Source organism: Pteropus alecto, unplaced genomic scaffold (genome assembly GCF_000325575.1).
Source record: "Pteropus alecto unplaced genomic scaffold, ASM32557v1 scaffold98, whole genome shotgun sequence".
NCBI classification, from domain to species: domain Eukaryota; kingdom Metazoa; phylum Chordata; class Mammalia; order Chiroptera; family Pteropodidae; genus Pteropus; species Pteropus alecto.
Genome location: NW_006443570.1, coordinates 14,662,412 through 14,687,407, shown reverse-complemented (window position 1 = coordinate 14,687,407; position 24,996 = coordinate 14,662,412). Strand labels below are relative to the sequence as shown.

The 24,996-nt window shown below is 39.9% G+C and overlaps 2 protein-coding genes and 1 pseudogene across 9 annotated transcripts in view; 1 reads left to right on the top strand and 2 right to left on the bottom strand.

The window, feature by feature from the left end:
* The window catches only part of CUNH17orf78 (chromosome unknown C17orf78 homolog), a 12,358-nt gene extending 5,002 nt beyond the window's left edge, over window positions 1–7,356 (bottom strand). Inside the window, exons 1-4 of one of the 2 annotated variants that reach the window (XM_006924924.2) lie at window positions 7,302–7,356; window positions 6,196–6,282; window positions 5,471–5,716; window positions 684–821 (exon numbers count right to left, since the gene is read on the bottom strand). In XM_006924924.2, coding sequence (XP_006924986.1) covers window positions 684–821; window positions 5,471–5,716; window positions 6,196–6,282; window positions 7,302–7,356 — 526 coding nt within the window. The remainder of the gene's footprint in view (window positions 1–683; window positions 822–5,470; window positions 5,717–6,195; window positions 6,283–7,301) is intronic. The other variant, XM_025041634.1, reaches the window with a different exon arrangement.
* Window positions 1–24,996, top strand: part of ACACA (acetyl-CoA carboxylase alpha) — a 244,968-nt gene that overhangs the window by 18,099 nt on the left and 201,873 nt on the right. For 2 of the 7 annotated variants that reach the window (XM_015599172.2, XM_015599170.2), the window contains exon 1: window positions 21,198–21,437. The exons of 4 other annotated variants lie outside the window; for them this stretch is intronic. The gene's annotated coding sequence lies outside the window, so the exon portion shown is untranslated. Of the gene's footprint in view, window positions 1–21,197; window positions 21,438–22,576; window positions 22,716–24,996 lie in introns of those variants that run through there. One more of the 7 variants, XM_025041630.1, reaches the window with a different exon arrangement.
* LOC102893793 lies at window positions 13,088–22,674 on the bottom strand (annotated as a pseudogene).

Genomic DNA, 24,996 nt, shown 5'->3' with positions numbered 1-24,996 from the left:
TCCCCAAACCTAGCTACAAGGTGAGCTCACTTGTATGGAGGTAAAGGGTTATTAATATAGTCATGAGCCGTTTAACTACAGGGATACGTTCTGAGAAATGCATTGTTAGGCAGTTTCATCATTATGCGAACATTATACTACTTACACTACCCTAGATGGTATAGGCTACTACACACCGTGGCTATATGGGATAGCCTATTGCTCATAGGCTACAAACCTGAATAGCATGTTACCATACTGAATATTGTAGGCAGTTGTAACAGAGTGGTATTCGTGTATCTAAATATATCTAAACATAGAAGAGGTACAGTAAAAATACAGTATAAAAGATAAAAAATGGTACACCTAATCAGGCACTTACCATGAATGGAGCTTGCAGGACGAGAAGTTGCTCTAGGTGCATCAGTAAGTGGTGAGTGAGTGTAACATTATTGTACACTACTGTAGATTTAATAAACACTGTACACTTAAGGTACACTTACAAACATTTCTGGGACCTTCTTTATGGAGAATCTGATTTTTTTGCATAGAAATGAAGTGATTTTCTAATGTAAACTGTGTAACTTCTCAACCTCTGGGAAAATCCTAGGAGACCCAGACTAATGTTGGGGCTAAAAATGTTTCTTTTTCTTTCTGTTCTTGTCTCACCCCTACTTATTCTGTACCTTGTTGTTTCGAAGGACTAGAAAAATCATCAATACTTGTAGTTTTATCTCCTTTATTCCCATGAGTTATGGAGGTGTTGATGGTGGTGGTAAAAGTCTCTGATGAAATCCCCATCACTGGATAGACCTTACATTGGAAGATCCCTGGTAAAAAGGCTATAAAATAAGAAAGAAATAATGAAAGGACAACTGAGAAAACTTTATCCTGCCTTTGATTTTATCTGACAAAACCCTAGTTCTACCCAGCTAATATTAAACTACTTTTATCTGTATGTATATATATTAAATGTATATGTATATATTATGTATATATGTATATGTATTAAATATGTGTATGTATGTTTTATGTGTATATATATATTAAACTTCTAAGTGTGGTCTCATTGATCTGTCCATAAATTTAGGGTGTGGGCACCAAATAATGCCAAGAGTAAATGAGGATAGAGATACTAGTAAGAGGTATGAATTAAATCCCCATGAGGCCTTTGTAAGACTAATGTAAGATCATAGTGGAGGAGTAGACCATATCTTGTTTGCCTATCATTCTTAAAGCCATAATAATAAAAGGATGGAGGGTGTAACACTGTTCAAAGTTTCCTTCTTTAAAAAAAGTGGCTCCAAAGTCCAAGGAAAAACATGAAATATAATTTGCCTTAATAACTACTACAATTCTGTCTAGTAGAGTCTAAGTCAACTACTCTTGAGAGGGGATTGGCGAAAGCAGAGGGAGGCAGAAGAAGAAGGAAAGACCACTTGACTTCATGCACTCCTCAGTTTCATTTACCAAATTATTAAAAATGAATATTATGTGCCAGGGACTGCTTCAGTACTTTGGACATATCAGATTCATTCAAGCAAGAGAACAAGTAGAAGGGAGGTGGGGGTGAGGAGGAAGCAGACAACAATAAGTATAGTTTTTATGATATGTTAGAAGGAGATAAGTACTACCAAAAAAAATTAAAAATAGAGCAAGGTAAGGGAGCAGTCTGGGGGTGCGGGTGGGCAGTGGTTTGGCAACCTGCGGTATAGTCAGGTTTCATTGAGAAGGTGAGAACTGAGCCAAGACTTAAAGGAGATGAGGTTAGCCAAGTAGATGCCTGGGAAAGTACAGTAAATCCTCAATAATGTCATCAATAGGTTCTTGGAAACTGCAACTTTAAAATGTAATGACATATAACAAAAACAATTTTACTGTAGGCTAATTGATATAAACAAGAGTTAAGTTCCTACAGCATATGTCATCAAAACATCACCAAACTTCTAAAGTTCCAAAACATTTTTAATGTTAAGCATTGAAATAAATGTCAGATATGCATACGTTTAATAAAGATTAATAAAAACAAGTAAGATAATTCTTTTCCAACCCTCTTATGCCAGTTCAGGGTGGCCACAGCCTATCCCAACTGCCTAGGATGGAAGACAGAAACCAAACCTGGACAGGATGCCCTTTCATCACAGGACACACTCACACCCACACCCACACTCACTCAGGCTGGGACCATGTAGACATGCCAGTTTATCTCACATGCACACCTTTGGGCTGTGAGAGGAAACCAGAGTATTGAAGAAAACCCATGTAGATGGTGGCCCCCAGCTGGAAATCCACTTTTTTTCCTCATCAACATTATAGTGAAATGATGTTAAATGAAATGACATTATTGGAGGACCTGCTATAGTGACCTATGCAGAGGGGAGAGCTAAGGTAAAGGCCCCGAGGTAGAGTATGTCTAGCATGTTCCAGTTTTAGAAGAAGAGCAAGGTGGCCAGTGAGACTGGAGCGGAATGAGCAAGGGGACAGTAGTAGTAGGAGATGAAGATCTAAAGGAAATGGGTCCATATTGCTGAGGGCCTTGTAGGATAGTTTAAGGATTTTGATTTTTATTCTGATTGAAATGGGGATCCATTGCAAGGTTTTGAGCAGAGGAGTGACAGGATGATTTTATTTTTAAAGGATCACTGAAATAGACTGTAAGGGTGCAAGGATAGAAACAGAGCCACCTGTTAGGAGGCTATTGTAGAAATCCAAATGAGAAATGATAGTGACTTAGAACAGCTACGGAAGTGATGAGGTGCAGATGAATTCTGGCTGTAGTCTGGCACTAACTTCGCTTGCCTCCAGAGTTGACCTAATCCAGTTCAGACAGTGGTTTCTATTCCATTTTTCATGATCTCCTATCATTGCTTATTAAATTAAGGCCTGTAAGTTCTACTTGACTTATCTAAATTATTCTATGTCCTGATTAAGTCCACGTGAAAATGATAGTTCCTTACTTCTGAAGGCCCGTGGCCACAGTACTAAGACACTGTACATGAAATTACAGGGTAAGGAGTAGTCTTTGATTTCAGTTTGATCAGGAAGATGATGTTGGAAAGGTAGGCAGAGACAAAGAGCCACAGGTTCAAAAGAAAAAAAAAATTATGTGAAGTATTTTCAGCATAGTGCCAATCAGTTCTCTGAAGTGATAATGTGTTTATGAGACAGCTGAGATAAACAAGTCTCACTTTGGACAAGTCATATAAGTTCTCTGAGTTTTGGTTTCCTTATCTGTAAGATGATTATAATAAAATAATTCTTAGTCTGCCTATTTCACAAGGATAATGTGAAGATGAGAAACAAAAAGAGAAAACAGGTGTGAAAACACTCTGCATGTGATATGATAGAAAGAAGAAGAAAAACCTAAAGATCTTCCAAGTAGAACTGTGCTTTCTAGTCACAGGGATAATGATATTTCACTGTGGCATGTCTTCCTACCTCCTGGGGGCCAGTGTTTCAAAGTGTACTTAATAGGCTTCATTTGTCAGTGTATTTCCATTTCTGCCTAGCTTCTAAATTAATGTCCATTCATGTTGGCAGCTCATCACTTTTAGGTCTCATCAGCTGGGGAACTGAGTATCAAGGTAGAGCAATTTCAGATTCCTACTTTGCTCTGGGGACTTTTCCATAAACTGTCTTCTGTTTCTGGGACATCCTCCTGTGCAGACTGATGTCACCTATAGTAGGCATCTCTTTTATGACCTTGGAAATTTGACCATTTACCTAATTTTTATTTCTACCCTACTTGGAGTCTGTCACCTCCTGGTACTCAATGTTAAATTCAGAATAGGCAGTTTCAAACTTATCAATGGGGCAATATTTCAGAACCCCATTCATAAGTGGGTTGTTTGTAATTTATTGTTCTGTAGAAATGTGTCCTGACTGATGATTAGGTCCCCAAACTAACCCACAAACATCCATTTAATCTCTTTGTATGGGTCAAATAGTACAGGTTATCAGCTTAAACTCTTCCTCCTTCTCTGGATTCCCTGCAGTAAATTCAGCCCAAGGCAAATTGTTGAATTAGGTCAGGTTGATTGTTGGCATCTCTCCTCCCCCTTAATCTCACAGTTTTCCTCGTCCCAAATTTCTAAGAGCTTGTGTCCTTAATTGCTCTGAGTCTAACATTGCATAGCACTATATCCAAGAAAGACTCACCCTGTGTAAAGTGCTTTAGACTCCAAAATGACTTAAGTTCACTATTACCCATCACTCCTACCATTGGCTGAAGGGGTGTGTCACAAGTTAGGAGGGAAACAGTCTGGTTGAATTAATTTACATTAATATTGAGTGAAAGCCCCTACACACTGACAAAAGATTTTAAGTTTTTAAGAGTATTTTTTTCATACAAAAATTATTATCATATGAACTTTAGAAAGTATAATAAAGGAATGGAAACATTCATGTCATCTGAGGATATATAATTTACAGCCCAAGAACTTATCTACTTATTTCTCAATCTCTAGTCTTCTAAACAAACTGTAGTTTTAGAAGTTTTTTTCCCCCATTATTCTGCTTGTGAACCCCCCGTTTCTCTGAATGTGTCAAGTTTTATTTTTCTAGCAGTGCAGCAATGGCATCTAGGAGATTGCCTATATGTAAAGGGGAACTGCTAATACCAATTTATTGATCACAAACCACTTGACAGAAAGAATGGGTGGGAAAAGGAAAGTAGGGCAGAAACAGAAATTTAAGGCTAAGGTTAAAAACCATGGTTCATCAACTATCTGGGAGCATGCGTTCTCACAGAGTGTGGTTGGGATTGCAATGGAACAACCACTGTGGAGGGTAATTTAGCAATATCTATCCTATGGATAAATTGCAGATACACAAAAAAGAATGTATAAGATTATTCTTGCAGCATTGTTTGTCTTTGCAAAAGATTGGAAGCAACCAAAATATCCAACAGAGAACTGGTAGAACAAATTATAGTACAGCCATAAAATGCAATACTGTACTGCTGTTAAAGAAAATGAGACAAATTTATACATGTTAATATGGAACAGCCTATAAGATACAATGTTAAGTGGAAAAAAGCAAGGTACAGAACAATGTATATGGTATGCTACCATTTATGTTTTTAAAACATATGCTCAGAATATCTCTAGAAGGAAATTCAGTACGTTCCTAATAGTGGTTCCCTCAAGGAGAGAGAATTGGAGGATTGAGAGATTGGAGTAGGAGGGAGATTTAATTTTCACTGATCAGTGCTGTTTGAATATTTTACTATGTACATTCAAAGTAAATCAAATTCAAATAGCCATTGTCAAAAGGAGACCCGTCAGAAATGGAGATCATGTGAAAATTGCAGCATGTCAGGGCCCATGATGGGCCCTTGGATATTAGAAAACTGAGTCTCAGAGAGGACAGAGATTTGCCCAAGGAAAGGATAATCCATTTCTTTGAGGCTTTAGCTGCTACTAAGTTCTACCTACATTCAGGGATGTCAGATGAAAGTCATGCATAATTCCATCTCATTTGACAGTCTCACCTTTGCCTATTAGAAGGAATCCAGTCTGAAACTTAGATGTGGGGATTAGGTGACAGTTTGGGGAGGCAGTGCTGTTTCTGTGGGGAGCAGTAATGACTCTCAAGTTCTTCAGAGTATGCTTGACCTTTGGGCTTTTCTCTGAATATACAAGGTTGACTTTCACTTTGCTCCCAGAGCCAAGGCACTGCAGGGTAGCCACAGTCAGATTTTGGATGAATGTGGACCTTTTGGCTTCTGCCTGAGCTTCTGGAAAGAGAAAAGCCAGAGAGAATAAAGGATGCTGGTTCTTAATCTGAATGGCTAAACCACTTCCATTCATGACCCCTGTTAAACTCTACTGCTGTACTTTCTTTTTAGTTCTTCCTCAGCATGTGTTTATGGTACTAAATACACAAGCCCTGCCTTTCTTCATGCCTGCTGCGGGTCCCACAAACATAGGTGACTTTAGTAAATTCAGCCCAGAGAAATACTCATAGATCGTTTTCTGTAATGTAGACAGGGTTGAGTGCTGCCTCCTTCTCATTCTTTATCCCCATCTTTTTTATTTATATAGTCACACCTTAGGTAATAACAGTTAAGTGTAAAAAACTGGTTTCCAGAAAGCATCTTGGGGGCAATACATATATTTAAAATAGGGTATTTGAGATATGGGCTAGGAATGGGGGAGACAAGAATCTTTTAAAAGTAAAATTTTTCTGGAATGGCAAAGAGGGCCCATTTCCTACCTGGCATTAGCACATCCCTAATGCTTCTCACACCCTTTGGGAAGAGCCCAGGCAGCTGTTCCACTTGGCAGCTGCTATCTCTTAGTTCTGGAAGGAAAAAAAAGACTTACTAGGTGTTTGCTTTTTAGAATTCCAGGCACTGGAGAGGGAGATACAAAAGAATGCAGTTTCTTCTCATAAAAATTACAATTAGGAAGATAAAAACTCCCCTTGAAAGATTTTAAAATATATAAAAGTGAGAGTTAGACTAGTATAAAGAAAACTGAGTACCAATCTGTTATCCTTAGGGGAAAAAAAGAGCGAAATAGAATTAAATGAAGTTAGTGAAAGACTAACCAATCCATCCCTTCAAGCACTGCTTATCATCTTCTACTTCCTGTTCTATCTACCTTCTTGTTTTAAAACTTTCAAAAGTTTATTAAATGTAACCTCGGAGAAGGTATCTCTCCAGGTTTTCATAAAACCATAGGTCATAGTTATTTATGCATTTTGGCACATAACACACAGGATGTCGTGAATTTTCTTCATTTGTTAAATTTGTTACTACTGCACCTTATGCTGTTTGGCCTTAACTCTGATGAACGAATTTTAGAGATGAAATGTTTAGGAGCCTTTGAAAAATTGTATTTTACATAAACAGTTATCTAAGAGTAGAAAATAGTGCCATTTCACCCCACACCACCCTTTTCCTTAACTCTCTCCACCCAAGAGCATCCCCTTGTATTTGTATGTAACACCTTAAACAGGGAAGACAACATCTTATGAGAGGCTATGAAATTGAGGGCTTAGGTGATGATAATTCCAAAATTGTGACAGCTCTGTCCAGGAAAGAAAGCCATCTGATAGTGAAAGGACTTTTAATGTTAGTTACATGAACAAGGCAAAAGGATGTATCACATTCTTTGAAGACTTCTCACTGTGAAACAGACAGCTACCTCTCTGGGTAGAATCAGTTTTAGTCCTAGAGGCAAGAGGATACGTTGGATGACTGGCAAGCATCGCCTACTGAGTATTGGCTGTATCTCTAATCTGCTGGAATAGACCCCCAAACACATTGTAGGACTCTCTTTGAATTTTCCAAGATATTAGACTAGAGAAGTACTTACCTTTCTTGTTATCATAGGATGTAATGATTAAGCTGAAAACCAAGATGGTATCCATGTCAGCTTGAGTACATGCTCCTTGTAGAGATAGGGTGCTGCTAATCTGTCACAGTCCCTTGTAGCTTTGTCTTTAGGTGTTTTCACAGCCCTGGAACCAAGTTTGGCTGTGGGAAAGTCTGGTTCCACCCTAATTATTTTGCCCCATTTCCTGAAGACCCAGGAATAGAGTTGATTGGAGAGAGGACCAAGTCTGCTTGTTAATAATTGACTCAGAAGGTCTTTCCTGACTTCACTGCTGGTGCCAATATAAAGAACTGTAATTACCTAGAGGTTTCCCTAGGAGAAAGGGCATAAACGGCCAGTGATATGCTTTACAAATACTTGCAGGTAGACACGTAGACAATCACAAGCATGCTCTCTGACACAGGCACATAGATTTATACACCAACATAAAAAGATAGAGATTTCTATTAAGGAAAGTGATTTCTAGAATAAAGCAGGAAATTGGAAAAGGATGAGTCATTGATTTACACTGAACTAGGAGTCAATAGATCTGGGTTCTAATATAGGCCATTGTTAACTATATCATCTTGATAAAATTGCTTGACTTCTCTATACCTCAATTTTTTCTTCTGTAAATGTTTCAACTGAATGATCTCTAGAATTCATTCACAGTTACACACATAAATTTACATCAGTACTGACATACCTATTTAGTTTTGTACATTTTTCCACTCCTGAGTATTAAAGTGAGTATAGTTAGACCACATTCCCATAAATTGGGCTGAGAAGTTGTGAGGAAGAACTAAATACATAGATGAGTGATACTGTCTGCATTTTGGGAAGATTTTCCTAGACAGATAATTGTTTTTAAAGGTTTTTCAAAAATCATATATTTTAGTAAAGAGTATAAATCTAGTGTAAGATTCTGTAGACTTTGTGATAGCATAGCTAGGTGAACCATAAAGCAGAAATGAAGATCTACTCAGATCTTCTGTAGTCTTTCTACCTACTGTAAATGTACTCTATTGGGGCCAGGATAGGTTTGGCTATGTGAAAGAAGATTCTAGAGGCAGACACTCTGATAATGATGTAAAGGGAGCTTGATTCAAGGGACTTTCCATGAAGGAGTTCATGATCTCTGATCAAATCATTATTTAAATGTTACCATGTTGCTTGACATTTTAATTCAGGTTGAAATCTGGGGAAATCGAGCATCAGTGGAAATATTAGTGGGAAAACAAAAAGGAAAGAGATGTCAGCAAAGGACAACGTGTTGCCTGAAATGTGAAAGAGGAGAGGAAGTACTGAACATCCAGCCATAATGCCTTTCATTCTTTTATTCAGTGAATATTTATTGTCGGCCTACTGTGTGTCAGACACTATTCTAGCAGAGAGCAAGACCAAGTCTATGTTCATATGAAAAGATGGGAAGCAGTCAATAAACATGCAAAGGACTAATAATAAACAACATACAGATACATATGCAAGATAGTTAAAGATTGTAATTATTGTGGAGAAGCAACAAACAGGTGATGAGGTAAAGGATCATTGGCAGAGGCTACTTTAAGTAGGGTGGTCAGAGAAGACTTCTCTCAACTAAGAAAACCAAGAGCATGGATGTCATAGAAGCCAAGAGAGTATTTCAAGGAAGGAATGATCAGTTGGTCAAATGCTGAGAAGTGTGTGTAATGAGGACAGAATGTCCACTGCGCTTGACAATCTTGTAAGAGCAGTTCCAGTAGAGAGGTAGAAGTAGGAGAAGGCCGAGAGGAAATTGGAGGTGAAGACATGTGGATAATCTTTTCAAGATATTTTGCTAAGTAAGGGAGCAGAGAAGAGAGGCCAACTGAGTAGAGGGAACATAAGTACCTCAAGTCTTTCTTGGTCCAGAGCAGTACTATCTTGTTCCTTTTTCCCTGCTACAGTTGCCTGATTCTCTTGGCAGGGCAGGTGGGTAGGGCACATGGTTTCTGCTTACTATTACCTTAAAATGATTACATGATTCTCTGCTTCTTTATGGTATAAAACACTTCCCCACTGCCACTTTATTTAAGAATTTTGGTATTTTAGTTCCTAGATGCCATGTTATAATGTTGCCACATTGGAGCAGAGGTAGGAAAGGATCTGAAGGCTCGTTCGCTGTTCTCATTCTACATCACAAGGTGGCAGAAGAGTTCACTCTTCCCAAAGAGACCTTGTGTTTAGACAAAGATAAAGTGGAGGTGTTTTCTTTCATTACCTCTCAGACCCTTTTATTTTTCTTTGCATTTCAAAGGCCCAAAAGTCAGCCTCCATGTTGGAGCAGCCTTACTGTGGGGTACAAAGAAGTGGGAGAGCTACATTAATGAGTCAAAATAAGTAACAGTAGAGAAATAGACCTAGAACTGTTTCTCTACTACTATATATTTGGTTTCTAAGTGGAGGAAAGGATCTCTTTCCTGATCTCCTTTTCCCACAACAAAAATTCCAATTTAGAAGGAAAAGAACTATAACGTGCGTAAATCTTATGGTGTGTGCAGATGAGAGATATGACTGTGGAAGAATCAGAGAAAACTAGGACTGACTGAATGATCAGGGTAGATCTGTGGGAAGAGCACTTGACAAGAAGACAGGAGGCTCACCTAGGTTCTAGATTAGACTGAATCACTTTGAGTAAGTTACTTAAGTTCTCTGGTCTCTGTTTCGGTTTCTTTAATGAGATGGTTAGACAAGATGGTTTCGAAGACTTCTTCCAGCTCTAAAATTATTTTAATACCACACTCTGCTACTCTTTATTTTAAGGGCATATGCTTTTTATTTGTTTGCTTGGGTTTATTTTAAATTTTTTTTTTATTGTGGAGTATAGCATATACATAGGAGAGTATATAGAATATAGTATATGTTAAATAATAAGAACCAATGATAATAATAACATGAACACCACATAACCCTCACCCAAAATAAGAAATTGAACATTGCCAGTATCTTAGAAGCTCTTTGTATGTCTGTTCTTCTGATCACATTCCTTTTCCTCCTCCCAATCATTATTTTCTCATACTTTTTTAAAATTGTGAACTATATATTACTAAAAATATTTTTTTAGTTTTGCCTGCTTTTGAATTTATATAAATGAATGAATTATACTCTATGTAGTATTTATATTTTAAATTGATTTTTCAATTACAGTTGATATGCAATATTATATTAGTATCACATGTATAACATATTGATTAGACATTTCTATACCTTATGAAGTAATCACCCCGATAAGTCTAGTGCCCATCTCACACCATACATAATTATTACAATATTATTGACTATATTCTCTGTTCTGTACTTTACATCCCCATGACTATTTTTGTAACTGGCAATTTATATTTCTTAATCCCTTTCACTCTTTTTACCCAATCCCCCCAATACCCTTCTATCTCGCATTCATCAGTTTATTCTCTTTATCTATGAGTTTGTTTCTGTTTTGTTTGTTCATTTGTTTTTTAGATTACACATATAAATGAAATCATACGTTATTTGTCTTTGTCTGAATTATTTCACTTAGCATAATACCCTCTAGGTCCATCTATGTTGTCACAAGTGGCAAGATTTTATTCTTTTTTCTGGCTTGTGTATGTATACCACATCTTCTCCATTTTTCTATTGCTGGACACCGAGATTGCTTCAATATCTTGGCTATTATAAATAATGCTGCAGTGAACATAGAGTGCATATATCTTTTTGAATTAGTGTTTTCAGTTCCTTCAGATAAATAACTAGAAGTTGAATTGTTGGGCCATATGGTAGTTCTATTTTTTAATTTTTTGAGGAGCTGCCATAGATAATGGCTGCACCAATTTACAATCCCACCAACAGTGTACGAGGGTTCCCTTTTCTCCACATCCTCACCAATACTTGCTTGTTGATTTATTAATGATAGTCATTCTGATGAGTGTGAGGTGATATCTCATTGTGGTTTTAATTTGCATTTCTTTGATGATTAGTGATGTTGAACATCTTTTCAGACCCTATGTATTTTATTTTATTTTATTGGAAAAAATGAAGTTTATTGATTTTTAAACTGTAAATAGTCATTACAAAGAGTTTTTTTAAAAACAACTTTGCACAAAGAAAACTAGAAAGCAATGGTAGTGACCAGCAAGAGGGATAATTATTACATTCATCTTAATGTATGTCTGTCAGTTCTGTTTGCATTAACAATGGAAAACTCTAAATCTGGGATCTGGAATCTCAAATCTGCCATCAGAATGTCTTGAGATGGGCACAGGGAGGTCAAAGGGTTTCTCCCCCATCCCCCTTTAGAAGCTATATATATAAAAAGTTGTTTTCCTCCTGTACTGTCACAGAACTTCTATATACATTCTCAGTTCTAGTTGGGAAAGGCCTAAAGAGAAAGAAACTCAATTTTCGGTCCAACCAAAGGGGAAAAATTTCTAAAATAAATAGTCCAACAGTTTCTTTGCATTTTTTAAAATAAATTTTTCATTTTTAAAATAAAATAACTAAATAAGTGTAAAGTTACAAAAATAATTTTACAATGTAAAATTACACAGAAGAATAATATATTAGAACTGGAAAACAGGAAAGGACACATCGCAAAATATTAAGATGTATATGAAGATCATTATTTGACATTAAAGAATATATTCTATGGATTTATCATCTTGATAAATATAAACAAAATTAACAAAAAACATAAAAGCATAGTTTGGCAATAAATATGTTTTGACAAATTAAATGAGCTTTTTTATATTGATGTGCAGTGACAAGCAAAACTTGCTCTCCAATTTCTGAAAGTTAAATGAAGTTTAAAACCCAGGAGAGAAAGCATGACATGAGTGTTTTTAGGAGAGACCTATGGTATTCTAGAGCAAAAACCATTAAAGCTACTTCAATGGGAAATCGTTTTACACAGATACTGTATGTGGAATGAATACCAATGAACTATCACTCCTTACATGTTTCTTTTCTTTTTAGCTTTTTTTCCTTTCTTTTTTTTTAGATGTCTCATATGAACTAGGGAACTTTAGCCCCAAAATCAAGCCTCTCATAGTCCATCTAGCTTTCCTTTCCTTCCCACTTACAAAAAAAAAGAAAAAAGAAACGAAATTAAATCACAAAGTTCCGCTTATATCACATTCTTCATCCACTTTTTCAGTTTTCCTTCCTGTAGACCTACACCAACCCAGGCAAGACTCATCAAGAGGTTCAGTGCGGGAAGAAAAAGGTTTTGAATGTCCAGATAGGTTCCCCGCAAAACCTAGGTTTGGCAACAACTCTCCAAAGGGGTATAGTATAGAGTGGTACTGGGAAAAGGAGAGAAAATGTGTAGGAGACTGAATAAGGGAAGGTACAGTTAGTTGTATGGCCAGTGGAGGGAGCTACTGGTCTTGCTCCCCTGGGGCAGAAGCTCCGGAATGCCCACAGGTGCCCTCTGGCGCTGAAGAAGCAATGTAGTCACTGTGACAAAGTTAGATTACAAGGCACTAAGTACCTTCTGTAAACTGTTACTGCTTTTTCTTTTGTGATTTCGCACTTAAGGCTTAAGCAGACAAAAAGGCATCTACTGACAAATATGGGACTTGTCTGTTATGCATGGTAAGTGGGCTATAAACTCAAGGAGGGGGATTCCAGTTAGAGGGTGAAAAGGGGGGAGAGGGAGGGGCACTATAAGATTCTGAGAGAAAGGGGTCGAGCTTAACCTTGTTAACATAGGGGTTGTAGGGTAGGGAGGTGAAGTTAGGGGATGTGAGTATGGGGTGGATGATAGTGTGGAGTGGGCAGGGGGTCCCTCCCTATCCTGGTTTAGTCATTTTACATGGAAATCTGCTGAAAATGGGCAGGCATCTTGAGTTGTCTAAGGTGGGGGAGTCTGAGCCACTGGCTGCTGCAGAAGCTGCTCAGGTAGCCCTCCTGGTTTGAGAGAGAATCCTGAGGGCTGGGGGGTATGGGGGGAGAGTCAAACATGCGAGCGGACTCGGACATGGGTCGGAAGAGGAAGGTGATCCGGGAGCCACCCCCGGGAAGCCTCATGCCGGGGGCAAAGAGGCTCAGCCGATCTTGGCTGGAGAAGGCAAAGGGGTTATTGGTACAAGCGGCCAGGGTTGGGGAGACCAGGAAGTTATCGGCATTCAGGATGGTGGGGTGGGGTGATGGACATGCGGCTATTCAGCAGCCCCGGGACAGCGGTGGTGGCGGCAGCACTGCGAAACTCAGCAAAGCTAGAGCCATGCAGGAGGCGGGAACAGTCAGCCGATAGGTCCCGGGCCCTCGGGATGGCCACTTCCGAAGCTCCTCGGCGTTTTGGGTGAAGTGGCAGTGGGGCCTATATAGGCAAAAGCCGATGGTGTGGAAGGTGCGGCACAGCTCCATCTGGTACTTGGGGTGGCGAGTCAGGCTTCGGAATTCATGGATGTCATGCGCGAACTGGCACTCGTCCCCGCACTTACAGGCGCCATTCTCGAGGAGGCGGCATAGCTGCTGCTTGTAGTGGCTGGAGTTGACTTGACCACTCCCCAGCCGCTTCTATATGGGCAGCAGCCGCTAGCCCCTTTCAGAGAAAAAGTGGCTTCGGAAGTGGCTATCCTGAGAGCTCAGAGCTGGGGCCAGCTCGCCCTTGAATTGCTAATTCTGGTGGAACTTGGAGCTGGGCACGGTGACCGATTGCCTCCGGAGGAAGTCCCCACCGGTAGGGGTGCCCACTACCTTACTGTCCAGCAGGGAGCCTCCCTGCACTGGGCCTATTGTAATTGAACATCTTGTTACCCTTGTATAAAACTTCTCTCAAGTGTTAGGTGGTGGCAGACACGAGGATAGTGGACGTCAGTGCTCGCACTGGGCAGGGACAAGGATTTGGTGTGTCAGGAAAGTCCCAGTGTGGGGAAAGCACAGCCTCTGCTCTGGGTTCAGGTGTCCCACGTGCCTGCTTCTGGCACCCCTTGCCTTTCAGACCCTATGGATTTTAAAGCAAGCACAAAGTGAATACTCTCTTTGTAGCCTCTCCCAGTCACTACCCACCACCCTAACCATTTTTCAGATTTTTACCATCATAAATGAGTTTTGCCTATTTTTGAACTTTATATAACATACTTTTGTCTGGCTTTTTTTCTTCTTCTTAATATCATGTCTAAAATTCATCCTTTTGTTTCATGTAGCAATAGTTTGTTCATTCTCATTGCTTTATACTATTTCATTATATGAATGTACCATAATTTCTTTATCCATTTTACTGCTGAGAGACATTGGGTTATTTCCAGTTTGGGGCCATAATGAACAATGGTCCTGGGGAACATTTGAAAGTTTCTTCAGAGTATAAATCCAGAAATGGAAGCTGGGTTATAGCATATGCAGGATATGTTCTGCTTTATTAATTAATGCCAAACTGTTTTCTAAGAAGTGTCCCCATTTACACTCCAATCTGCAGTATATGAAAGTTCCTGTTGTTCCACATCCTTGTCTAAGCGGCCAGAGTCTTTTCAGTGTGGCACAATCATGGGACTGAACAGGGCCAGGCATACACTCACAGTGCCAACCCTTCAGTTGGTTCTCAGAAGCTCAGACCACAGTCACCTCTGTTTATTTGCTCTCTCCAAGTAAAGGTAGAGGATTCAGATTATCCCTAGGTCCCTGACCACACACTCTATTACCTTGGGAATATTGGCCCAGGATAGAGTGGGTGGTAAATCTAATAACACGGTCATTCCTGAATCAAGTGGGCATCCATAGAATATTTTGTTCCTGTACTGAACACTAGTAGGAAATGGAGAGAGGCACAGAAAGAAAGGGGGAAGTAATATTTTCAATTTGCCTACTGTGTTCCAAGCTTTGTGTTAGAAACTTTACATTTTGATTATAACATTTAGTCCAAAACACAACTTTGCAAAGTAGATATTATACCTCAGTTTTATAGAAAAGGAAACTGAGGCTCAGAAAGGGGGTCATTTGCTCAAGGGCACAGAGCTAATTAGTGACAGTCAGGATTTAAAGCCTGGTCTATCTGATTAAAGAGTTCAAGCTCTTTGCAATACAGAACACAGAGAAGGCAATGTTCCTGCTGCTCTCGAGGTATCTGGCTTAGACTGCCAATACCAAGAATCAGTTCTTTTCAGTTCTCCTTGCCTGTATTCACCCCCAAAACTATGCTATTCAAATAACTATGGCTATCTCATTCATTTATTTAAACTACATTTTATTTTTATTTATTTTTGGTTTCCTATATCCTTCTTTTTTATTTTTGTTAAGAAAATGTGGCACATCAGCATAGCAGGTCTACTGATTCACAAGACTTGTGTTAGGGAAATAGCTTTCTACCTGCAGGGCTAGTATTCTAGCCAGACATGAGATTAAAAAGAAAGACAGGGACATTGTGAAATCTTCCTATAACATAGGAAAACTTTAAGACTGACGATTAAAAGGATAAAAGGAAGTTGAGCAGTGGCTCAGTTTTCCTTGAAAAAAGTAAAGGCTCTATGAAAATGATTAATGTTGTATTTTATTATGTATTGTGTTTCATAGATAAAAATAACAATGGAGAGGGAGGGTATTTGGAGTACACAGGTGGAGGCCCAAACATGTAGCAGGAAAAAACTTAGTCTGAAATAGGAGTAATGAAGACACTAGAGAAGTCTGAAGAGAAGGTGAGGACAGGAGCAGAAAGTGAACTTACCAGAATCCCCAGACTGGGTAGGACAAGGAGTCATGTTGTCCATTTTCCTGCCTTTAGGTAAAAGGGCACTTTCTCTAGGTATTTAGTTGTGAGGTGTGTTGGACTTAGGAAGATTAAAAAAGAAAAAAAAGGTATTGGAGATGTTGTAGAAGAAGCACCTAAGATTTAGTGACTGCCAGATATAGATAGTATAGATAGGGACTGGAAGTGTTCATTATTAGATAATAAGAAAGGAGAGAGAACTGAAACGCCTTGTGAAAACCCAAGTGTCCATGTGAAAACATCGTGGTGGACCTCCACTATGAACCCTGTCCTTTCTTGTGCAATTCTACCTTTCATCATCAGGACTGAAAAAGTGGCCTCCCCGAGGACATTTTCTGACCTCATGGTATGAAGTTCCCAGGCTCTTAGCTCTGGATGAACTTGAATGGTTGACTGGAGCAAAGGAACATAGTGTTCAGATAAAGGCCTCTGTGTCTTGTTTTTCTCTGTCTCATGACTGGAGCCACAATTCTCATCAGTGAACTGATTTTCTTAATGAAGTCTGTCCATCTTTAAAGCAGCTAAGTGTTCTACTTAGAATACTTTGCCTCCTAGAGGTGATGTGAAGATGGATAAGCAGACATCAGGAGCAGTGTGGCCTCTCAGGTACAGAGCTAATCTTTATTTCAGTCAATGAAGCACTTACTAATAGCCATACCTAGCCCTACTCTAAGAGTTATAGAGGACAGTACCAAACTATAAGAAATGCTTGCTAGCTTTCAGATTCTTAAAGTTAGCTGGAGATAAAATCAACATACACACAAAAAATTAGAGCCTAATAAATGCAGAACTGTGTGGTGGTGACCAGATTGTTACAGGAATTCAGAGGAGAGACAGATCAGTAGAAGCTGGAGAAGTAAAGAGATCTTAGAGAACAGGGGACTTCCAAGGACTAGAAAGATTCAGAAAGTTAGAAGGGAGGAAGGACGAGTTTGTCAGCATAAGCAAAGGTAAGAATAAGCATGTCAAGAATTAGAAGCCAGATTAGAGTGTATGTTATATATTGGGGACCAGTAGGAAATAACATCCCAGTATTTCCTCTGTCCTCTGTCCTAAAGGTTGATCACTGACCTTGCTACTTAAGGAATTTGGAAATATGTCAGCCACCAGGACAGGGGGCTCTTCATTGTTCCATTTTTTATTACGGCACTTTCTTCCCTCTCTTGGTCACTTCTGGTCTGACCTGATAATACTTTCCGATCTTGGAAGGGCAGGTGTAGGAAGCATTGCTGTTTATTGAGAGACACTAGCAGCAAAGAGAGGAACAATAAGAATAAACCCTAAACTATTGTTCTCAAACTTGAGGGTGAATAATTACTGCTCAAAAAAGAGTCTGAAGTGAGGCTGGGAATCTGCATTTTAAACAAGCACCTAGTGATTCTGTCTCAGGGGCTCTGGTGGAACAGACTTTTAGAGACACTGCCATAAAGTAGAATAGACAATAAAGTGCCCATGTGGCCTGGACAGTGATACACATACTATTTATATATTTCTGGGCTGACTCATTTTAGAGAATTTATCCTCTCCCATTTATGGCTCTTATAAAATTCACATGGCTTATCATCTAAGGAGCAAGATATATACACTCCGTTTTCGTGTTTAGTTTTGCATTTCCCACTAGACTGTAATCACCTTAAAGATAGGGACCCCTCAGACTTTTCTTTTTTTCCCCACAATAGGGTGAAAGACCATCTTTTCTTTTCTCAATTTTTTAAAAATTTATTTTCAATTATAGTGATACACAATATTAGAGATCATCTTTAAGATTGGAAGATAGCTGTAATGTTCAGGATAAATACTTGATACCTTTACACAACCGTCTTGAAAAACCTGTGAGTGCCAATATGGCCTGGACAGTGACACACATACTATTTATGTATTTCTGGGCTTATTCATTTTTGAGAATTTATCCTCTCCTATCTATGGCTCTTATAAAATTTACATGGCTTATCATCTAAGGAGCAAAGCATAGATACTCTGTTTTGGTGTTTAGTTTGATATTCGGAACCTTGTATTAGTTTTCTAGGGCTCCCATAATAAAGTACCACAGACTGGGTGGCTTAAACCAGCAGTCCCCAACGTTTTTGGCATAGGGACCAGTTTCATGGAAGGCAATTTTTCTATGGACCAGGTGTTGGGGGGATAGTTTCAGGATGATTCAAGTGCATTACATTTCTGTTATTATTACATTGTAACATATGATGAAATAATTATACAACTCACCATGCAGAATCAGATGCCACCAGATACAGCTGTACAATTGAAATACATCAACTCACTTGCCACTACAAAGCCTGCCACCAGATGCAACTTAATTGCCTTTTGCCACTCACCGATAGGATTTTGATATGAGTCTGCAAGCAGTTGATTTATTATGGTCTCTGTGTAGTCAAACCTCTCTGCTAATATTAATCTGTATTTGCAGCAGCTTCCCAGTACTAGCATCACCTCCTCAGCTCCACCTCAGATCATCAGGCATTAGATTTTCATAAAGAATGCACAACCTAGATCCTTTGCATGCACAGTTCACAATAGAGTTCGTGCTCCTATAAGAATCTAATGCCTGATGATCTGAGGTGGAGCTGAGGAGCGGCTGGAAGTATAAATGAAGCTTCCACTTGCTTGCATGCCACTCACATCATGCTGTGGGCCCTGGTTCCTAACAGGCCACAGACCACTACCAGTCAGTGGCCCAGGGGTTGGGGGTCCCTGGCTTAAACAACAGAAATTTATTTCTTCACAGTTCTGGAGGCTGTAAGTCCAATATCAAGGTGTCAGCAGAGTTTGTTTCTTCTGAAGCTTCTCTTTTTGGCTTATAGATGGCTGTCTTCTCCAGCATAAGAGCCACAATTCTGGCAAATGCTCTATCAATTTGTGATTCACAGATGGTCTTTCCTCTGTGTTTCTAATCCTAATCTCCTCTTTTTATAAGGACACCAGTCATTTGGAATTAAGGCCCACCCTAATGATATCATTTTAATTTCCCCTTTAAAGATCGTATCTCTAAATATATTCACATTGTGAGATAGTGGGGGTTAGGACTTAAACATATGAGAATGTTTCACCTTCTAGAAATGTTCACCTCTCACCTTCTAGAAATGTTCTACTCACTCCCTTCTCTTCCACCTGTTAGTCTCGTATAGTAAGTTCTCTCCACCCTTTGCTTCTTACAGACATAATGGCTGTGTGGCAAGAACTCGTGGAACTGCTGTAAAGAGCCTATAGCAGGTTGTGGCATGTACCAAATAACACAACACTTTCGAGTTATTGAAATTCTAAGTGTATCATCTTAAAGACACAGCTCTCTTCCCATTCTCTGCCCATTTATCTTAACATTTGATGATAATAATTAGATTATTCAATCCTCTGTAAGTGGTCTTGGTGTGTCCTAACTCATCCTTCATTTTCTTTTATAAGGTCTTTCCTTGGGTAGTTCTTTAGGGAGTTTAATTACTTCAAACATTCAGTGAGGTCAAAATCAGGACATGTAAGGTCTTGCTGAAGTTTCACATAAGGACAATTTTTGAGGATAACCGCCTGGTTTTGCAGTGCTTCTAAGGCCAATAAACAGCAAAAACCATTAAGAAGAACTCTTGAGGCTAGAGTTCCTATTACTTAATAGAAACTGGAAAAGGTAAATGAAAAATAAAAAGAGGTAACATCAAGAATTTTAGTCCTTTCCAAAGTCACTTTCTTCAGGCCAGTTCAGAGAGCACTATTAGGGAGAGGTAAAACTTCCCTCTTCCCAGGCCTATTTTTTTTTTTTTTCATTCTGCCAAATCAAACATCTTGTTAAATCAGGAAGTTGTGTCTAATTAAGTTCTGATTTCCTATCTTTGTTCAACTGACAGATACATCCAATGACAAATGACAGAAACAGCTATTGTGAAATGTGAGTCACTGCTCTGTAAAGTCGACATCTTTCCAAATTTGTTTCTAGTCCCTATTATCTTAGGTTGATAAACTCTTGGAGAAGCCACCACCTAGTGGTATTATGAGGGCTCCTAGATGAATATTGTTTCTTATTGACCAGTATTCCTATCTTTCTGTCTCTACTTCCACCCCAAAACTTATAACCTCAGGTGTGTATTTCTACTCTATAAAGTATTCTACTCTACTCTACTCTGTTTGCCCTCTTGCATAGAATTTCCCACCAAATCACATCCTCTGTATCTCTCTGGCCTTTAGCACAAGCTTGTGTAAGGATCAGAAAGGACTCTGGGTGCTCCAGCAAATCCTTGGAAGGGATTAAACTCACTCCAGTCTTCCGAAGTGCAATTTTCTCCTATTCTCTTTTTCTCTTGCCCAGTAGTTGTATTATGTGTTGGGACTCTTTCCAATTCCTATTTATTTTCAACACACAGCCACCGTGCAAGTCTTGCTGTGAAATAACTGGCAAAACTGGAGAAATTTGTTGGCTTCTTCTCAAAGCCTTAGTTGTAACCACAGTGGCAGTTGCGAGGCACGCTCCAATCCAAGCAGTCAGCAATATACTGCCATCTATTTTCCGTGTTCAGGGCAGGCAGAAAAGACTGTTGTGCTTTGGCACTCTGCCCTTCTTACTGAGCTTCATTTACTGAGGCTTCCTCTCAATACTCCAGCATCCAGCATCTCAGATTCCTCTGAGGAGGGCTGTTTTGGGTCTGAGGACCAAGCCAAGGGAGGTTGGTTATGTTGTTTCAGAATACGGGTCAGTAACCCTGCACTAACCTAGAAATCAGCCTGTGTAATCCTGAGCAATTCACAGATGCAGTACCCACCTCTTCAGGGCGTTAGGACTGAACACGAAAAGGTCCTTACGAGGCCCGCACACCAACTATCCTACACAGTCCTTGGTTCTGGGCTCGCGTTACACGCAAGCTGGCCCCGGACGCCTCTTTCTCCGATGGGAGGTGCATGCAAGGCCATTTCTCCCACTCCCATGTTCACCAGGAGGGGGAGCCGGCCGGCTAGCCCTGCAACCACCTCGGCAGAAAGAGCGGTGAAGGCCAGGACGGGAGCGCCACGACCCGCCGGAACCCGCCCGCCCTCTTGCCGCTTGGTGGGGAATGGCAGAGCGGCGCTCGGACCATCCGCATCGCCTCACGTTGCCCCGCCCCGCGCCGCTCTCCCATTGGCTGTCGCCTGGCCCTCGCGGCCCGTGCCTTGCCTCTCTGCCTGCCAGACCGCGCCACAGCCCTGAGCGGGGTCGGAGGTGAACGGCCTCGAGTAACCCCGGACATAGTCACCTCATGGGGCTTGCCCGCTGAGGTGGGAGGCAGGGGCGGGGCGTGGGTGGGCTGGCTCCCTTGAAGCCCCGCCCCTTCCCCGTGTGCTGGGCCGGCCCGGGGCTGCGCGCCTGTCAGCCATCGTCGGAGCTCCCGGCGTCTCCTCCCGCCCTGCACCACCTCCGCGCAGGGGCTCCCGGACCGCGGGACCGCAGACGTCGCCGCCTGGAGGTGAGGGCCGCCTCAGAGTCTGTGATCTGGGATCCGGAGAGGATGGGGCCTGGAGAGGGGCGGCGGCAGCAGGGGGCCGGCTCCCATCTTCCGCCCGCACGCGGCCCGGGCTCCATCCAGTCCCGACCAGGTGCCAGGCAGCCCAACCCTCCCTGCAGCCCCGGGTCCTCGAGTTCCCCTCTGGAGAGATGTGGAGGGGCCTAAGGTCTCTGGAGGTGGAAGCTCAGACACCAGAACTAGGAATACAGCTCAGGGCCTCTAGGAAGGGGCTGGGATGTCTGCCTGGAGCTCGCCCCTCCACTCCTCCCGCCCCAACCTCGGCGTGGTCAGATTCCTTCCTCTGGTCTCTCCAATGCGACCTTGCGCTCGGGAGAGGGAGAAGACCCACGTGGGAAGGTTATGTTAAGGGTTGGGTCCAGTTGCATTGAAGTCTTCTAACTCTCTCTTGCAGAGTGAAGTGTGGGGAGCAGAGACCCGGGCTTCTTTTGCTCTCGCTGTGTCTTTTTTAACATGGTGGGAGCAAGGGCCAGTTCTAGCTCTTAGAGTTTTATTTTGTTTTCTCTTGGGGACGTAGTAAAATTTATGTGCCTGTTGTTACTCTCTACTTTCCGTTTGCCATACTGATCAAGGGAAGCTGTTGGAGAGAGGACGTCGGAAGGTGAAGTGAGGCTAATGATTTCAGAGGGAAATGTGAGTCAAGGTCCTGCCCGGGTCAGCGCCAACATTATTTTTGGATTTGGACACGGGAAAGTAGACACTCGTGGACACTTGCAATCAGCTCTAAATACCAGGGACTCCATGTAGGCCTGCGGGTTTTATAGAAACAGATAAGAATATAGCTGCTCCGGTAGGGGAAATACTTTAATTTCAGATATTTTTGTTTTGGGGTTTAAATTTAAGACTGAAACCAAAAGACCCTAGAACTTAATGATTGATTTCATTCCTACTTAAGCAGTTTCTGTGATTTCCCAGTGAGTGGAATAAACCTAATAACTTGGTCCTCAGTCTCAGAAGTTGGTCCTTTTAATCTCGCTTTTTTTTTTTTTTTAATTTCCATTCATTTTTCTCTCCCAGCCCCATAGTGCAGGTTGAGAAGCATGCTTACTTTCATTACATGGTTTCTTCTTCCTGGGTGGTAGGAATTCTCTGACTTGTCTCTTCTTGGTGGGAATGCCTTGGATGTCTGTGATGAGGATTTCCGTGCTGCCTTTTTGACAGGCACTTTTAAGGAAAGCATTGTGGTCTAACATAGAACAGGACAGCAACAGCCGTGTCCAGGTAGGTGCCTGCTTGTTAAAAAGTAGCAAGTCTCCCCACTTCTTTTGCCTCATTTTCCTCATTTCTAATAATAGGAGGACTGTTGTGAATCCAAGAATAATTAACAAGCATTGTAAAGTGGGCATATGAAAAATGTCAAAGGCAAAATATTAACCTGTGTTGCAGAAGTTTTGTTTTGGATTTATCAGTGCAGAATAGAAATATATCAAGCATAAGATTTAATTGTTTTTGAAATGTGAGGAAAGTTTGGGAAATGATGGCATTTGGCTTAGTGAACTTATAGTTCAAATAATGACTAGGTTATATCAAAGAACTGGCAGTTTGAAAGAAAGCCAGCCTCAGAACTCCCTCATCTGATACTGACTTCTCTAAAGTACAGGTTCAGGTGTAGATCAGTATGTAAAAGTCTATTTCCTTTTCAGTCAATAACTAGGAACTTTTTTTTTTTTATTTTTACCTGTCACATAGACTGGTTTAACAGGTCTGGGGCTAGTATTTTTCTTAAATTTTTTTTTTTAAAAATTAATATCCTAATAGTCTTGGTTAAAGAAATAAATTAAAATAAAAATTGTTGGAACAATACATTGAAATTTAGTATTTCCAATTGGAGGAATCTTTTTACAATTTGGAAAAAAAAGGTTGGTATATCGGTACCTAACATGTTCTTAAAGATTAATAATAATAGCTATACATTAAGCATCTTTCCAAACTCTTAAAACAATAAGATTATGAAGATGCGAATGAACACTAAAGACTCATTGGCCCCCAAAATTTATTTAACTTTTGAGGTAACATAACATTTTTAAAGGAAGTATTCGTTTATCTACTTTAACAGATTATTGCTTAACTAGTTTTTTGTTTCATTAATTTTACAATTTAGTAGGTATTCACTACTTGAATCTAATGATTATGTGAAGATGCTATTAGATAAGAAACTGATAGTGTCATAAGGACATTGCATTTACACAAGGACTATGAAACTGATTGATAGGGCAGAGGTTCTTAGGAGTACCAATCAATCTTAGTATGTATGCACAAATGAGACAATTCTCTTGTTACCAATTTGTTATTTATTCAAGCTATCATAAAGTCATCTAGTCTGAGGATATTTAAGGAAGCAAGTCAAAAGTGGCTTCAACAAGTGATATTAAGCGCTTTACCCAAAGGTTGATGGTCCCAATTGGTTTGGCCTTCCAATGATGTTTTTTGGGACGTAGGCTCATACCATCCTTTCAGCATGCCATACCCCGCTCCTTTATAAGGAACCATAGTAATGTTTATCATATGACAACAGGAATTGAAATTGCATGGCAGTACTAGTTATAAAGCTATTATCCCAGAGAGAATAAGTTTGTATAAATGATTTTCACTTTTGAAATGATAACACAAAGTTTGAAAATTCTAAATGAATTTATGGAGTTAAGTTTGAAAAGCATACTCAGTTTTGGAGAATCTTTTTCAGGAAATTTCATAAAGTTTCATTTACGAATACTTGGCTACCTCCTATGATAGAAATAGTGAGTGCACTCACTAATGAAGTACCTAAAAATTACCTTCTGTTTTTGTAGACAAATCTGTCCTTAGCTATATAAATTGATACACATATTTATGTATGTATTCACAAGTTGGGGGCGTAGTAGGTTGATAGGAGCTTGATTAGTTTTTAATTTTAATAATAGTAATATCAGTAGATTAGCACCAAGAGGATAGATAGCTGGGTTGTTTGTATTTTGCATGTCAGCATTTAATGGTATTCTTGGCTCTGACAAAGCAAGAATTTAGTGGAATTTTTAGAATGTACTTTAGGAATTTTATACTCCAATTTTCCACTTAATTTGAGACTATTTTATCTGATACTCCATTGAAAACTTCCAGCTATAAGCAGTTCATCTGATCTAATGCATCTTGGGGCAGCTAATTTTTGAGAGTTCTTCGTTTTTTTCAACTTAAAACTCTCCTTAAAACCACATAAGATTTTGTAACTCCAAGAGGATTAGGAATTTCTGCTTTAACCTGTAAATTTCTCCAGTTTCATTTCTCTGCTAGGTAGCATAAAGTACAATGCCTTAAAACATCCAAAGGACTTGGGAGCAAAAAAACCCAAGTAATATTTCTTCAAAGAGGAAATTGTTCTTATCTGTAAGACTCTTTAGAAGGTAGCTGACACACCTGAATCATAGTTCTAGCTTTTTTAAAAAGCTGTTCTATGAAATAAGTTTGAGCAAGAATTGATTCATAATTCCAAAGCTTTTTGAATTCACAAAATGACTTTTTACCTGGA